Below are 17,492 nucleotides of genomic sequence, written 5' to 3' on the forward strand. Positions count from 1 at the left end.
TGCTGAACCAAAGTCGCATGTCAGATCAAAAGCATGATATGAACATCTTAATATGTCAAGCCCATTTTATGAGATGGCAGCAGTTTATGCACTCTCTGCAATTTGATAAAAGCCATGTATCTCTCTGTCAGACTTAAAAAGGTAATCTTTATACATTTGTTTTCAAAAGCAGCATTTCCTTAAACTTTTTAGCCACTCTCTGGTATATTCTGAAGACTTTACACAGTTATAATACAGATTAGTTGTATTTGGAGCTTCAGAAATAAATATTTAACATTTATAACTGGAATCAAACTTTTAAACTTCTGCTTGGAGAAGTCACAATAGTGTTTCTCAAACCATCACAAAGTGCTGCCCTCTGGAGCCAGTAAATCGCTGTAAAACTGCAATTCACTAACTGGAAGAAAGAAGACAATCCTACAGAAAATTAAGCACATATCAGAAATGCTGAAAAAATGTGAGCCTGTGGATTTATTACATCTAGCAGATAGCAAATCAGCCACCATGACTCTAGGTATGAATGAAAGAGGAAATAATCCAAAGAGCCTTTGTTCCTTTAATTGTCCCTTTCTCCCTTCACTCCTCACTGAACCCTACCAGCTCTCTGACACTGCCACCACAGGAGCTCATTCTGGTTAATCCACCCAAAAAGCTCAACACCTCAACAGAGACAGAGCTACAGCTGAGAGCAGAAAAGCCCTTTGAGAACCCACAGCTGACAAAGGAACCAACCAAATGGCGCAGGCGGACACAGCCCACGTCAGAGAGAGAAACAGGACGTGGTCACAAGTCCCCAGGCTGTGCCCTCCCAGCTGACCTACCTGGGGCGAGGGGCTGGCTCTGCAGGAAGAGGCTGGGCTGTGGAGGGGGCCCCCCCAGGCTGTACCCCCACAGTGCCGGGGGGGCTGCGTGAGCCAGCGGGGACGGCAGCGGGGAGTAGGCGGGAGGCACTCTGTATAAGCTGGCCTGTGCATATTCCTAAAATACACAGCAAAAGGAAATGTTAATGACATTCATACCTTACCAACTCGTAAATAATGCCCATTTTCCTACTGAATTATTAAAAGACAGAGACAGGTCCCTGTTGTTGGCAATGATGTGAACTCCACGTGAAGTCTGGCAATTCCCACTGACAGCTCCAGGCACATCCCAGCCTCAAGAGCAGCTACCTTCTCCAGGCCACGGTCAGGTGGAGTACAAGGACAGCTCAAACTGTCAGGATATAAGTAACATGAAGAACTCCACTGAAACATCAAAAAGGCCAGAAAATCATCTTAAAATTACAGCTACTTAAACCACACCACATGGGCAATCCAGCTGGATGCTGCGGGAATACCAGCACATCCACACCAGGGCTGGCCACACTGGTGCCAGGCATGTTTTCAAACTGCTCTAAGTGACTATTCAGCTCAGGAATCCACAGCCCCAACTCCAGTAAAAGGGAAAGTGTCTCAGACACCAGACCAAACTGCACAGCAGGACAGTTTATCTGTATGAAAGAGACTTTTCCAAACTGGTTTCCATTTGAATGAGACCTGGGTTTAAACCAACATGTTTGGTCTCAACATAATGTGAAGAGGAATCATTTCAGAAACTGGCACATGCAGTTTGCTACCTCAAACAAGAGGAAGCACATACAGAACCTGAGTAACAGTCAGCAAGATCCACTCTGGTGTATTTCACACAGTGTGTAAGGTCCTGAGCTCAGCACGTTCCTCCACACTGAGGAATTTCTGCTTGACAGAAATCCACCCTCCTCCTGGCCATCTCCATTCCCTCCCTTCGCTTGGAACTCCCTTCTCCAGGTGCAGAACCATTTCCAAAGGCAGCGCCACACACACCACCAGGAGCTTCGGGGAGGTATTTCAGGTTCTGTGCAGGCACCAACCACTTACCTCAGCCCTGGAGCTCGACTTTGACTTCTGCTTCCTGCCCTTTGCCTTCTTCTCGTCATCTGTGGCATGTTTTCCCTGATCTGAGAGCTCTCCCAGCTTTCTTTCTGGTTCCTGAGACACAGGTGAGGTGGGCTCTTCCTCCTCCTCCTCTGGAGGAAGGGGCAAGGGCTCGAGGTAGTAGCTCCGTGGTTTGGGTTTGGGGTGTGTGTGGTACAGCAGCAGATGCTGCTGCTCCTCGTATTTGATCACTTTCCTGTCAACACGAACAGTCCCAAACCATGCCCAGGAGAGAGGGGCAGGATTTTTGTGACCTTCAAATAAGTCCCAAGGGGACACCTTTTGTTTGGTTGACACCTGAAGACCCTGTTTCAGAATCAAGGGGAAGTCAGGAGTTAAGGAAGCTGAACAATACACTTGCTTTTGTACATCACTGTTTGAGTCAGGAAAAAACAGTAAGGATGTTTCCCCTCCACAAAATGCACCAAATGCACACCAGCGGGATTTTCACTTGTGTGCAAGGCTGCCACTAGAGAAAAGCAATTCTATTTTTATAGTAGCATTTGCTTATAGACATGCTAAAAGTCTCAAGTGCCATTGATATACCATATATGGCAGAAAAGACAAATATCTATCAAAAACTGCTGATCTGAGAATAAAAGTCTGCATCTCTTGCTAAAAGTTTACGCATTCAAATAAGGGGAGGAAGCCTAAGCACTGTATCACCAAAACACACCTACCCCTTCTGCAGAATGAAAAGCTCTGTACCCAAACTCTATCCCTCTCTTTTAAATAAATTCACATTAAAAAATTATCCAGGGACGGGGCATCCACAGTTTCTCTGGGCAACCAGTCCTAGGGCCTCATCACCCTCCTTCCCAATATCCCCTCTATCCCTGCCCTCCCTTGTCCTGTCCCTCCAGGCTCTTGTTCAAAGCCCCTCTCCAGCTCTCCTGGAGAGAAACAAACGCTTTTGACACCGAACACTGTCATTTGCAGCTGTTTTTAAAGGTGTTACTTGCCAAGCTCAGCGTTCCTGGGTGCCAGCAGCACTGCCCACAGACAGCCCACCTGTGCAAGGGAGCACAGTGCTGGGGCTGCAGCTCTCGTGGGGACTGAGAGGGCACGAGCAGCTCTGTCACGGCTCCTACAATCCTGCCCAGGAGCACCTGCACTGCACAGGCTGTGCCTGTCCGCCTGCAGGCCCACACTCCAAACTCATGGCAAAAGTGAGATGAAAGCCAAACGTTTGCTCTTGCCTGTTTCTTATCAATGGAGTCAAAGCCCGCAATTTTGTTGCCCTTGGTGTCGATGAGGGACCCCATGGGCTCGCAGGCCACGATGTCACACGTGAGCCGGGGCAGCGGCAGCAGCTGCCGGGCCTTGTCGATGCTCTCGGAGCGCTTGTCCCCCAGCTCCTTCTGGGGAGCAAAGACACCCATCAGCCAGACACAGACACAGACGGGGACAGGACACACACGACTTTCACTATTAGAAAACATCCACTTTCTGCATGAATAATTTCCTTTATTTTTTAGTACTTTTACTAAATTTAAGCAAGTGGCTTTGCAAGGGTTTTGGGCTTTTCTCTTTGTTTAGAGAACGTAAGTTTTCTTTTCATCTCTTCTTTAAATGCAACATAGAAAGTACATAATACAAATTTAGTGTCCCAAACATGAATAAAAGTAACTAAGTGTCTTGCAGGGTTCCCAATTTTAATCAAATATGAAGAAAATCCTAGGAATCTCTTCCCACACCCACATTCCTGTATTTTTATTTTCTTCTATTTCCCCTTGTTACTACTAGGAATGTCCCAGTCTCTCCTTTTTTTCCAAGAGGCCTCCCCAGACACTAGGAATGATAGGATTAGAAGATGAGCACAGAAAGCAATTCAAAGGAAATGCTGAAAATGACATTCATGACACTTACTTTTAATTTCTTCACTAAATTCATGTAAGCCCTTTTGTTCTCCTCAGGCCCTCCTTGGGAGGCATTTGACAGGTCCGAGGCAAGTGTCCCATTGATGAGGACCCCCAGCATATCCAGCACGGTTGTGAACAATTCACTGGGAGTAAAGACAAGTGTTACCCTGGGGAACTATGACTGCCAGGAGATCCAGAGATCTGATTCATGACAGAGGCCCCAAAGGCAGCTCATCAGCACAAACCGTCCACAGAGTCAGTAAGAATTACAGAGTCCAGCTTGGGAAAATGCTCAGCTGAGAAGGAGTGTTAATAAAGGCTCCAGCGCTTTCCCAAATGGAGGTGCCCCCATCCCAGGCCAGCAGAGAACCCCTACGTCCCACTCAAGCAGTAACAGGATAAAAAAGGTAACAACTACATGCATGCAACCTAAGCTTAAAGCTCTAAGGACACGAACTGGCTGTTTGAACAGAGCAGACATACTTGTTGGTGTGCAGATCCACGGTCCCTGAGGTGATGATCTGGAGGAGCAGAAGGGCCCAGTCTGTGGTCCACTGGGTGCTCCTCTGCACCGTGTCAAACATGCCCCCCACCTGCAAAACAGCACACGGGTAGCAGGGCTCTGCACGCCTGAGCAGCACACAGCCCTTGGCTCCCCTGGCACAGGGATCACTTAGGAATAAAATAGTTATCCAGTCCCCTGGGAGCTGGATACTCGGAGCTGCTCGCTCCTTACCACCTCTTCCCGAGCAGCTGCTGCATCTTTTCGTAACAGCAGGATAACCACAAGTTTTGTTACCAGGTTGAGACGCAGTTGCAGGGCTTCATGCATCATCTGCCTGGCTTTGACATCATCCCGGTACCGTTCTTCTCTCCAGTTACTGAGGATCTGGAGATCAGAGAAAGCATTGGACTAAGGTTGTTTTCTTCCACTAATGTTCTCCCTCTAAGTATTTGTGGCCCTTTAGCTATAAAGAATCATAAAAGACTATTGACCTCTTTATCCTTCTCTTTATTTAAGGCTTAGAACAGACTAAGAAAACCAATGGGAAGAAAAGGCTAACTTGTAAAGAGTCATTTGTGTGACTGCATCTTCCTGTTGCAGGAAAAACCCAACCAGCTTTGTTATGCATTTCTTAGCAATATTGCTTGAAACACACTATTTCACTACTGGTGAGTCAATAAATCTCTTGCACTGGATGCAGCTTCCCAACAGGATCTGGTGGGATCTCCAGATGAGAAATGACAGAAACTCAAGGAAGCTAGACCAGCTGCAAATCAGGGGACAACCCACACAATGAAATGAAAGCCCAAGTGGCAGAAACTAGGGGAAAAAACCATCAAAGGAATTAATTTCCCTGGGATGTGGAGCTGTGTCACAGCTGGACCTGAGCTGAGGGGCAATATGGGAAATAACAGCCCCACAGGTACCAATTCCCACTGTCACAGCATCTCACAGAAACTACACTCAGAGAAAGGAGGCATGACCCCCTGCTCTGGGCACTGGATATGCTCAGTCTGAAGGAGCTGCTGGAGGCTGGAGCGGGAGTGGGTGGGAGCACTAAGTTGTGAGCAGAGGCTGTGAGTAAGCACGAGAGACCCAAAGGAGAGCTGCAGGCAGGGGCCAGTCTGGGGCCAGGAATGTTCCTTTTTACAATATGCAAAACTCTTAATCTGTGCCAGCTGGAGAGGGTGCTGGTTTTTCCTAAAGAAGGACAGTTTTAAACTTATAAAAACTTTCCAGGATCAAGCAAGGGACTGGGAAGACATGCTCTCAGGACTAACACCTTTATTGTTTTTCCTAGAAAGAACTGAAATCAGACTCCAGTTCATTACATCTCTCTGTAATAAATTTAGGAGAAAAGATGCATTCACACTCAAAAGAGGAACAAACACCTCCTCATCTTCCCCTCCTGGGACTGCTCCTTTTGGCACACCGCTGTAATTTTTCTGGGTTTACACCACCATATACACATAGAACTGCTGACACACACCCACCTGACCAAGGGTGCTCATGGTTCTGTGCCTGTCTTACCTGAGTAACTTGATTCTGCAGGGATGTGAGGAGCCCTTCCCTTTGCTCATCCTGACCCTTAAGGCAAGTGAGTACCAGTGACAGGAAAGGCTGCTGGCTCAGCAGGGACATGCTTTAGGAGAAGCAAACACAGCACTTCATTAGTAAAGTTATTTTGGTACTTCCCATCCTCGCTCCCTTCCTTGTTTTGTCTACACTTTTTCCCTTAAGTGGCACTGCTGCATCTGTTTCTGTTTTAGTCAATTAAAGCCTTGGCAGAGGCATTAGGGACCATTCTCCCAGGAAGGCAGAGTCCCAGTCAGGCCAGCTGCACAAGTTGTTACTGAAATCCCCCAGCTCAGCGGGGCCCTGAGGGAGCGAGAACTGCCCACACACCTGAAGGCCTGGCCCAGGAGCACAGCAGACAGACTACTTTGACTAACCGGGGATGTCATTTTGGTGGCTATAAGGCAGCTAAAGTTTCTAATCCATGTCAGTGGTCTGAAGTAAGTCCCAAGGAAGTTTCCCCTAAAGGCTCTGATTAGAACAAAAGCTGCCTGACTCACTCTAAAATTCCAGCATGGACTTAATTCAATAGAATGTCTAGCTATACTAGACCCCAACAAAGTACAAAAACATTTCAGTCACTGTGGAAGAATATTTTACTGAAGGAAAATCAATAACCATTACGTAATTAAAATTCTCACACATTTGGAGCTGGAGATGAGCTTAAGCTGAATTCCCAACAGGAAGCAAGTGACATGACAATGGTGGGACCTTAACAGCAAGCAAAATCTCCTACAGCCACACAATGGAAGAGACAAGTGCTCTAACTGTTCCTTTAAATCTCTAACATTTCCCATCACCAAGCTGAAAATAGCCCCTGGCAGGTGGGTTACAAAGCTGCCACATTTCTTCCTCTGAAACCAGTGGTATTTTGTCAGACCAAATAACACCGGAACCCTCTCTGGGGCGATAACGTTTTGTGAGGCCAAAATCCAGTCCTCAGTAAGCTCCTCCTTCACAAACACCGTTTAGCTCTGTGTGCAGGGGTTCCCCAATGTCATACCTCTTTTGTTTCTGTCTATCTCTCTCCTTCTTAGAAGACGACCCCAAGTGCTGCCCTTTCTCCAGCTCCTCTCCTGCAGCTTTCAAGACCCTACCTTGAACTGAGGTAGGCAGTTTTGCAATCAGGGGGGCCACCAGCCACACTCCTTGCCGCTCAGAGGAACTAGGAGCAGAAAAAACTTACTTCAGCCAAAGCATCCATGCGGTTTTGTAACCAGCTTTAACTGTTACAAGACTGAGCTGCCTCAGTAAAGCAATGACACAACGCCTTTGGAGTCACGAGTGAGGACTGAGCAGTCACAATTTCTCATGTGCAGAAAGTTCAAGAATAGCAACTACATTTATTGTTAATAAAAAGTAAATAGAAGGAACCTGCAGGTAACTATTTCTGTACATTCCTGGTTCAAGTGCAAAACAGTTTAGGCAATCTACACACAATTAAGCATCATGTCGGCTAAAAGAATTAAAAATGTGCTACGAAAAATACCTTAGGAATGTCTTTTTACCATTCTGTCTTGTATTACTTGTGTCAGAATTTCCAACAGAGTGTGGACTGAAGAGGCCTATACCAGAGTTAGAAGAGTTATTGTTTAGCTCAGCGGATTGCTGAAACACCTCTATTGTCGCCTTTGCGATATTATCCAACAAGCTGTTCATTTCAGCCACAGACCCAGAACCCTATAGTGAAACACAAGTACACTAGCACATTCACGGCATGTTTGCTCAGGGACTATGTTAAAAGTTAACATACTTTTTTGCATTAAATATTTAAATCAGAAAGTTTGAAAACCAATACTTACAGGGTCCTTCATGCACTGTTTGATCATAAGCTGCAGCTCCAACCATGACTGTCGCAGAGTCCACTGGTCTAAGTTCTAGGGGAGAATTGACAGTGCAAATATTAATTGTTAATAATATTAACATTAAAGTCAACCCTTTACAGGTCTGAAGAAAATAAATAAATTTCATACTTTAAATCATCACGTGCAGAAACCTCATGTTACAAGCAGATCATCACAATCTCTGATCTTTCTAATAGTTAATGGCATGCCAAACCATCAGACCACAGAAGAACATACGTGCACTTCCACACCTTTCAGCTGACACTGTTCCTCAGTACTTTTAACCATGCAGCAGGGGAACCTTGCTCAGCAGCACCACCAGGGACACTGAACAAGGGTGACAGGGAGCTGTTCCACCTCTCCCTGGCGCCTTACCTGCAGGATGCGCTTGATGTGCTGTCGCTGAGGGTTGTCACCCTCGGTGCACTCTTTAATGCCATGGGGATAACAGATTAGTTGAAGTAGTTTCTGTGCTTGTTTGTTTGAGAGAACAGGATCCAAAATAAGATCTTTGTCTGTGCACAGCCTCTCAGGTTCTTTCAAACAGTGCTCTCCAACCCACTCCTGTAAGGAGTCACATGACAGATTCACCAGAGAGTTTCGAAGCAATACTAACTTTTTGAAAGCATTTTTTAACCCAAATAACTTACTACTCCAAATTGCCCAAATCAGGAAACTCAAACAGAACACAAATACTGACACACTTCAACACTCATTTTGCACCAAAATACATGTTATGCTTTTCAAATGTAATAACACCCTTTCTCCAAAAGAGGACAGAGGAACAGTTTTAGGGTGTTACCTGCTGGCAGATTGTTCTGAGCACGTATCTCGCATACTCGCTCAGACTGGCAGTTTCAATGGAAACAGCTTTTCCACAGGATTTCAAAGTGTGAGAGGAACCCCAGATTTCCTCCTCACTGAGTTCATCCAAGAAGCCTCTGACATGGAACTCTTCACTCTTCAAGGAGCCAACATTGTTGCTGCCAATGTCAGCGTCACCTGGAGAGCAGAAGCACAGGGTGAACTCCCAGCCTGGCCCCAGCTCCGAGCAGGGACAGACACCTTGGGGCACGGGACAGCTGGGGAGTGGAGCTGCACTGAGGCCATCACGTCCAAAAGGGCAGCACTGACTGACTCTGGGCATCACCAAAGTACTGTCCTCCAGCTTTATGTTGCAAAGCATCTTTCTAATGGGTATTTCAGAAGCAGGAAAAGGTTTACACAAATAAAACACAACTAAAGCCACCACCTGCTCAGCTGGAAAAGGTGAGTGAAAGGAATTGCTTTGGCAAATAAGGAATAGTTGAGTTAATCACTCTTCTCAGATGCACTTTTTCCAAGTCCTATCTCTCACTTTGATTTGTTAACATTCTGTTAACAATGTTCAAGAGATAAGTTTGACCAGTGGCCCCTCAGCCACTGAGTGGCCCCTCAGTCTTACTATGAGCCCACACCTTTATCCAGGAAGGATGAGAGGAAAGAACCTGGCAGGGAGATAATACAATGAAGAGAGTGGCACATCCCAGAATGCTCTGATAAAACTGGAGCTGCTTCCTCAGCACAGAACTGCAAAAGCCACCATTTATCTGATGCTTTTCTTCAGCAAAGCAAGTAAAAATTTTGAATTGCTAATGGAGGGTGCCAACAAGGTGAACTTGTGCCAAACCAAAGGCAGTTACTTGTTTGGAAAACAACACTCACCATTTGTGGAGAGCTGCTCAGAGCGATGCTTTTAGAATTTCCACAATGGCAGACACCCAGGATTTGTGGCAAAACATAGAAAAAGGTGGGAAAACTTACCTGAGACCCAATTTCCTACCTATATTTGAGAGGGGACTTTCCTGAGTTTATATGTACTGGGACTCCGGGGTGGAGGTCAGGGTCAACATCTGAAATAGTCACATCTGTTTAAAGCCTCTCCACTGGGGCTGACTCACCAGGGAAAGATCTGCCTCTGACCTGGAGTCTGCACTCCCCACATGCTGCAGGAGCAGGGACAGCAGCCACATTCTTCCCCTGTTCTCAGGGTTTTCCTTCCCAGGAGCAGTCCCCCAGAAGTGAACTAGCATGAGCCGTTTCCCACATGAACACTGGCACAAACACATCACACAGGACTCTGCACACCCTTACCAAGCATCAGAATTGCTTTCAGGACTGCAAACACAGCTCCCACTTCAATGCTGTTGTGAGCAGCAGCCAAGAGGTGACGATCACAAGAAGAACGAATTCCAGGAAATAATTTCTCTATGGAAAGAAGAGGAGATCTTGTAAAAATGGGTGTTATTTACCAACTAACATTTCCTTTGTACGAAATCCTCCTCAGTTAGAACAGCTACAGAAGCTCAAGAACTGAAGAAAGAACTGAACCTTCTGAAATTGAAACTGCAGCCCAACAGGTAAGTGATCAAGTCAGCTGGGATATGTGGTTATGATGGATTAATAGCAAAACAAGCTGTGGGCAGTGAAATAGAAAAGGAGCCTGTTGGCTCACTGTGTCCATGTGAACAGTGAACTTAACCACAATGAGACACTGAAGCCTATGCTGGTTTTGATGTCACAGATTTAGGAAATTACTTCCCTTACCTCATCTGCGAGACAAATGAGGCAAAATTAAGTGCTGTAAATGAGTGTTGCACAGTTGCACCTAGCTCTGCAGCCTGCAGAAGCCAGTGAGTGCTCTGTCTAACTTGTAGGAGAAGATGCACAGACTGGAAGTGGGAAGGAGGGCGGGAGGAAGGATGAATCCATCACCTCTCGAGGTGGTTAACTGAGCCAGAGATAAGAAGGGTCTGTAACATGATCACATTGTGTTTGATGTGTGCTACTTCCTACAGGTCAGTCATGATTTCTCCTATCCATTCAAATCCACTTTTATTTCTAGGGAAAGCACGTCTGTCTGTTCTCAGTCAGTATTCCTCATGGCTCTTGCCTGTTTTGCTTAAATAAGCAACAAAAGCTCATTCATTTATGGTCAAAAACTAAATTACTCTTACTTTTACATGGAAGAATTTGACACCACTTAAGAGCTGACTCTTTTTTTCTTTCTACTTCTTTTTCATGTGGATATAATCTTGTTTTCAAATTTGCTGAAATACTTTTAAGTTACACATATATATATATATATATATAAAAATGTTACAGATATATATATAACACAGCTTATCACCAGAATTGTTTCATTTTAATTGTCAGGTGCTTTTTCCTTGCCATTTTTCTTCCTCTTTTGGTCTGTGGCAAACACACACAGGTCAGACCTCTTAAATAGTTACATTTAAAAGAAAAAAGAACTACCTTCATATATCCTGAGAACTAATTTTCTAATTCCTTCTGTTGGATGCTTTATTATACTCTACTTGAAATCACATTTACTCTCCATTTCCATGTAGGGCTCCCAAACAGCCCCATTAGTGTCTCTGCCACTGCCATTCTCAACTCTGCCAGGTGTTGAGAATGAATGTTTCAGCAAACTCCTGCATCCGAACCATTTCCCAAACAATTAAGAATCATTGGTATCAGCTCCTCAGCAGTGAAACATCTGCAATTTTGAACTTGCACTATCGATATCTTCACCCATGAAATCTGCAGCCATCAAAAACCAATTATAGGTTTACTTTCTGCAATGGAAGGGTCAGGCAGCAGACAACTCACCTGTTTCCTGGGGAAAGAGGCACACCTGGGGTGTCCTGAAGAGGTGCAGGAGCAGCCGGCAGGTCATCCTTGCCCCAGGCTCGGCATCCGGGTCTCCACAGGCTGTGGAAGATGGGACATGGACATAAGGATCTGCCCAGGACCTCACAAGTCCCAGTGTCAGGCCTGGACATGTTCTTCCTCACAGCCCCACTTTAAATGGAAACACAATGATTTCAGCAACAGGAATTAACCCTTATGGCCCTGAGTCATTAAAAAACAAGAAGAGAACAGCAAGATTTTTGATAAGCAAGAGCATGGAGCAGCCAGGAGCTGGGAGCAGCAGGGGAGGCTGCACACAGCAGGACGGGCACGCTGCACTGGCAGCACTGGCAGCAGCTCTGCCCCAGTGCCCAGAGGCTGCCCCAGCCTGGCAGCGCTCCTCGGGGGCCGCAGGGACCCCCACGCTGCAGGGCACCAGCACCGCCAGGCACAGCCCCTGCCCGCCCCCTCCCTGGACACTTCTTAGGAAGTCTCAAGTCTTTCGTTTTAGGTTTCTCTCTCGGTGTTTTCTTACCAGCTGCCAGGAGGGAGGGCAGTGCGACGTGCTGGACAACATCCTCCAGGGAGAAGCACTGCCGGGCAATCAGGATGGCAACGAACGTGGCCAGGGAGTCGTGGAACGACAGGTCACTCACCTGGAAGGACAAACACTGCACGGCCTCGCACAGCACTGCACACACCCCTGCCACAAGTACTGAGGAATTCATTCAGAGAATAAACAGTAAAACATTTACACATAAGCACTTGTTCCTTTTGTACTTTTTAATGCATTTCCCAAACATTTTATGGCAAATACTGACAGCTCTTAACTGAATTTCAACAAATACCGATTTCAAATACCAAAATTCTGGAGTAAAAAACATAAACCTTATAAAAGCTTCAGAAAATTTTATCACTCAATAAAACCAGGCAACACCAAGGCTCCTTCCTCAGCTTCAGGACAGGAATGTCCCCACGGACACAGCTTCAAACGGCTCCCAAAGGCAAATGCATCAAACTGAGGGTAAATACACGGAACGGGGTATCGGATCAGACCAGTCACCATAATCCTGCTGACTGAAACAGGGCTATGGGAACCACACCAGGTGAGTAAGAAAAACCCAAGTGTAGTGCCCCTTTTACAACTGAGGAACCAACACCAAAACATGGTCCTTAAAACAGAGACAGTTATTTACACATCCATCAGCATCTTAGGAAAAGCACTCGGCTTTGCCTGCTCCTGTTGAAGAGTGACGCTGGTACTCTGCATCACCCCATCAGAGAGAAAGGAAAAAACTTGCAAAGAGAAAACTCTAAACACTGCTCAAATTTTTCATTAACCCTGAAGATGTAAAAACAAATAAAAATCTATCAGGAATCTCATTAAAAGACTTGAAAGTTCAACTGGACACAAGACTGGATTTGTGCTCCACATTTTGTGTAGAATGGAAGCCCAACTACCTCTCTAAAAAAACCTGGGGTAAGTAGGTGTCACAGGTATTCAGAAGATACTGAACTTACATCCACACTGCAGAGCAGATCATTGAAGCCCCAGACATGGTTTGAAGAGCAGCACAGAGCTTTCACGACCCCCAGCCACTCCGAGCTGAGCACGGTGCAGCTCGCTGTCAGCTCTGCACACAGGTTCCCGATGTCATTGATCCTGGGAAGGAGAGCCACACTCTTACAGAACCCAGAGATTTTGTAAGCAATAAATATTTAGGTCAAAGCAGAGCAGTGCTTGGCAGCAGAGCTGGAGTTTCCTTACTCGAGGTGGGCGTTTATGTCCCCAAGTGCTTAGGCCACTGCTCACACCCCACGGCTACTCCATGGTCAACAACGAGCACCTGGGAAAACCTCTCCTGGCAGCAGCGTCAGGGACAGAGCTGAGGCACTTCTCCTCAGCTCAGTGCTACTGTGGCAGGTCACTGCAGGACCCTTCCCTCTGCCCAGCCAGCACTGCCATCAGGAGGGAGACAAGCCACAAAATCAACTGGCATTAATGAATTTCACTTCAGAGATCCCATACGGTGTAACATAGGATTTGGGGCATGATTCAGGGTTATGTAACAGCTTAAGAAATGGCAGAGTTGACTCACCCCAGTGCAAGTTATTTTCTCTCTGTTCCAGAGTGAAACTCGTTTGGCTGCATTTAGATGTTCCCTTTTGTGCTCTTACAAAACTGCTTCCTCTCAGCTGCTCTGCCATGCCAAAGATGCTCCCCACTCCAGAGAATCCCAGACTGGCTTGGGTTGGAAGGAACTTTAAAGATCATCCCATTCCACCCTCTGCCACAGGCAGGGACACCTTCCACTATCCCAGGTTGCTCCAAGCCCCATCCAGCCTGGCCTTGGACACTGCCAGGGATCCAGGGGCAGCCACAGCTTCTCTGGGCACCCTGTGCCAGGGCCTGCCCACCCTTACACGGAAGAATGTCTTCCTCATATCCAATGTAAACCTAGTCTCTGTCAGTGAAGCCATTCCCCTGATAAATCTCTTAATACTTTGAAAAAACAGATTTTTCAAAAATCTGTGGAGATAAAATCCATAACTTATAAATTACACATTTAATTAAAAACCACCAATTGTACCAGGAGGCAATGACCTAATGCAGAGCCTTCCCTCATTTCCAGACTTCTAACAAGCAAAGACTGTCCTGAGCTGTTCAGTCTGAAACAGCACAACTGCTGATACCAAACTGCTCCTGACTGCCTGGCAGCGAATGCCTGCTGCTGCCTCCTCCCTTCTGCTGAACTACACAGACCCATTTAACAAAGTAGCTCCAAGTACTTTACTCAATACATTTTCAGCAACAGGGAAGAAAATTAAAACAATTGCAAAAAAAAGACACAAACCGAAAAGGTGAAAGGAAATCTCTGCAGAGCAGTAAAGCTGCCCTGGTCCTGCCCCAGCCTGGCCTCACCTGCCCGGGTCCTGGTGGCCCATGCACACGCTCATCAGGGCGTTGCAGACGAAGCTGTAGCGGTTGGCTGCGTTGTCACTCAGGATCCTGCCCAGCATCAAGTAGTTGATGCTGTGAGCTGAGGGGTTCTCAAGGAAATCCAGCATGAACTCCGGGTCCCACAGCAAGTTGGAGTTTGAAGGCTGAATGTTGCTGTAGATCGTCTGCTTCACCTTGGAACAGGCACTACTGAGGAGCAAAAACAGAGCTGCCTACAAATGCACTTTGCAGGAAAGCTGCTGGGATGAGAAAATCCTGGTTGGGTTAGCACTTCATACACATTTTCAAACTCTTTTGGATAAGCAGCATCTACCAGATAATAAGGCTGACGCATCTACTTCACTCAAGTTTTCCCACAAACAAAGTCTTGAATTTTCAAATCGCTTCTTGGACATTTCTAGGACTGAAATTCTGAGCAGCTGGGTAAGGCCCAACATCCTCCTCCCCAGCATCTTCCTGGGGCATCAGGCGTCCCTACGGGGCACGTAACCTCGCTTCCCAACACTGCACCATGACCCAGCGAGCTGCAGTGAGGCAGGGGGAATTCATTGAGGAGAAATGAGAAAATTTATCCAAATTAAAAGCTACATTTGATAATAAGGTGACTTAACAGACAGGGTCTGGAAATCAGTAAATAGAGAAAAGATACTTAAAGCTCATATTTTGACATTAATAATTAGACAAAAGGGCAAGAACTGTCCCAGGCCAGGAACACCTGTATATGAAGTGTTTTTCTTCAGGGAGAAAAATAGGTGTTTGTGAGGAATGCAAATTTCATACCCAAAATATTCCAAGGAGCATTTGTTTCCAGCATGGGGTTTTACATCACAGGGACAAATTTGACTAATTAGCCCAACTGGGAAGACCTCCTCATCTCTGAAAATAATCAATTAATTGAAGTTAACTTAAAATAAGTGAAAATTTTGGGATTTTTTAGAAGTCCACTGGCCCCAGGATGAAAAGAGAGAGGAAGCACTGGGCATCCTGGAAGGCAGCTGGGACCTGAGAGAGGAGCCACCAGGTGTGCCTGGCCAAGGGCTCAGAGGGCAACACCGTGTGACCCTGTCCCCGACAGCCCTGGGGACACCCTGTCCTGCAGCCCTGGGCCCCTCATCACTGCCAGCCCTCAACAGCTGCTCCACACGCCGACACCCCAGGACAGGAGGACGAGGCCATTAGCAGGGTAAATAATTACAAGAAGGACAGTGCCTGATGTGAACCCTCTGCTCTGACAGCCAGTGCAACAGCAAAGACATAAATCCCGTGAGTGGAACACAAACACCCCTCACCAAAACCACCAGGCAGTGAACGGGCACCTGGGCACAGGAACATCCCCAACACCCCAGTGTTTACCCACAGCCACGGTCGCAGAAAGGAAAGCCAAACCCAAAACAACACTGAGCACGGCAAAGCAGCCTCTGAGACAGCACTTGCACCAGAAGCAATGCTGAAGGAGTGGTCAGGAGATAGAACTTTTAAAAAAGTGAAAGAATGATTTAAAAAGAGGAAGCTTAGGGAAGATAAGTAACTGTTCCAGGCACACAAAACCACACACCCCTCCCTCAGTGACACACATTTAGAAGACACTCGAGAGGAGACCAGAGCACAGCAAACCACAGAAGGTGAGTCTCTAAGTGTGAACATTTGTAAATTTTAACTTATCGTTGCTTCAAACTGACTGAGAGAAACAGCTGGACTTACAGCAGGCTAGAAAGGAGCTGAAAATGTTACTGTGAACATGCAATGGGGTTGGGTGTTTCAAATGTAGCAAGGAGACCAACATGAATGCAATGTTATTACCTTAAATACAGCTGTTTCAAAATGTATACATAAATTTTATTAACAGTTTTCAGGAATTTCTAACTCCATTTGATAAAAAAAAGGTGCTTCCAAACAAGTTCTCTGTATCATATCCTTAATAAATTATTTAATACCCTGTATTATTACTAGACTATTTTGACTTGTTATTGTAGATTAGTGTTAATAAAACTGTTAATTTTTATTGTGTTACTGAACTTTATGTTGTAAGCAGAAAAAATTAACATAGAGCTCAGACACTTGTGTAGTTCTGTATTTCCTATTTCTTTTTCCTAGTGTTTCTGATTAAATGCTACCGCTCCCAGGAGTCTGTAAGCCTATTAAAATATTAAGATTATTACTAAGAAATCCTTTCCTGCTCCCTATGAAATGAAACCACAAATCTGAACTATGCATACCCAAACTAGGAACACAAACCAGGAGGGGAAACAGCAACTGAGGCAGTTTGTGATTCTCATAAGATGTGGATTTGCATCTGAAAGGTTTCCACTCCCCCTTTACAAAGTAAAAGCCAAAAATACAGCATATGGGAACCCAATTCTTTTTAAATTTAAAAATCAAGGAACTGAACATTCAAGCATAAAACTTCACAAACTCAAAACACGTTTGTGCCTCTCCCCGCATCAAAGGAAACCTTCACAGAGCACTACAGCTGCAACAGCTGAGATTTTGCAGGTTTTCCATCCAGCACTGCCTGTACTGCAGCCGAGGTGCCCCAGGAACCCAATCAGGCACCCCCGACCCTCGAAGGCAGCAGGGTGAGGGGGATCCGATGCCGCGGCTGCACCGAGAGCGTCCCGCACTGCGGGCAGAGCAGCCCCTGAGCTGACCCAGACGGGAGAGGGCTCAGCCCCTGCTCCCCGCAGCACAGACCCGGGACCGCACATCCTCTGGGGACCGCACACCCTCCGGGGACCGCACATCCTCTGGGGACCGCACATCCTCCGGGGACCGCACACCCTCCAGGGACCGCACACCCTCCGGGTACCGCACATCCTCCAGGGACCGCACATCCTCCGGGTACCGCACATCCTCCAGGGACCGCACATCCTCCGGGTACCGCACATCCTCCAGGGACCGCACATCCTCCGGGTACCGCACATCCTCCAGGGACCGCACATCCTCCGGGTACCGCACATCCTCCAGGGACCGCACATCCTCCGGGTACCGCACATCCTCCAGGGACCGCACATCCTCCGGGTACCGCACACCCTCCGGGTACTGCACATCCTCCAGGGACCGCACATCCTCCGGGGACCGCACATCCTCCGGGGACCGCACACCCTCCGGGGACCGCACAAC

General features: G+C 46.6%; 2 protein-coding genes across 2 annotated transcripts in view; one reads left to right on the forward strand and one right to left on the reverse strand.

Annotated features, from left to right (window-relative positions):
* Positions 1–17,492, reverse strand: part of MED12L (mediator complex subunit 12 like) — a 97,630-nt gene that overhangs the window by 3,406 nt on the left and 76,732 nt on the right. Inside the window, exons 21-37 of the mRNA XM_017734415.1 lie at positions 14,334–14,561; positions 12,932–13,073; positions 11,946–12,066; positions 11,390–11,491; positions 9,872–9,985; positions 8,541–8,740; positions 8,114–8,302; positions 7,697–7,771; positions 7,384–7,574; positions 6,898–7,059; positions 5,850–5,961; positions 4,614–4,703; positions 4,298–4,407; positions 3,822–3,957; positions 3,152–3,313; positions 1,896–2,258; positions 822–978 (exon numbers count right to left, since the gene is read on the reverse strand). Coding sequence (XP_017589904.1) covers positions 822–978; positions 1,896–2,258; positions 3,152–3,313; positions 3,822–3,957; positions 4,298–4,407; positions 4,614–4,703; positions 5,850–5,961; positions 6,898–7,059; positions 7,384–7,574; positions 7,697–7,771; positions 8,114–8,302; positions 8,541–8,740; positions 9,872–9,985; positions 11,390–11,491; positions 11,946–12,066; positions 12,932–13,073; positions 14,334–14,561 — 2,654 coding nt within the window. The remainder of the gene's footprint in view (positions 1–821; positions 979–1,895; positions 2,259–3,151; positions 3,314–3,821; positions 3,958–4,297; positions 4,408–4,613; positions 4,704–5,849; positions 5,962–6,897; positions 7,060–7,383; positions 7,575–7,696; positions 7,772–8,113; positions 8,303–8,540; positions 8,741–9,871; positions 9,986–11,389; positions 11,492–11,945; positions 12,067–12,931; positions 13,074–14,333; positions 14,562–17,492) is intronic.
* Positions 15,896–17,492, forward strand: part of P2RY12 (purinergic receptor P2Y12) — a 7,573-nt gene continuing 5,976 nt past the window's right edge. The window contains exon 1 of the mRNA XM_008633767.2: positions 15,896–15,994. The gene's annotated coding sequence lies outside the window, so the exon portion shown is untranslated. The remainder of the gene's footprint in view (positions 15,995–17,492) is intronic.

This window comes from Corvus brachyrhynchos, unplaced genomic scaffold (assembly GCF_000691975.1).
Source record: "Corvus brachyrhynchos isolate BGI_N302 unplaced genomic scaffold, ASM69197v1 scaffold544, whole genome shotgun sequence".
NCBI classification, from domain to species: Eukaryota; Metazoa; Chordata; class Aves; order Passeriformes; family Corvidae; genus Corvus; species Corvus brachyrhynchos.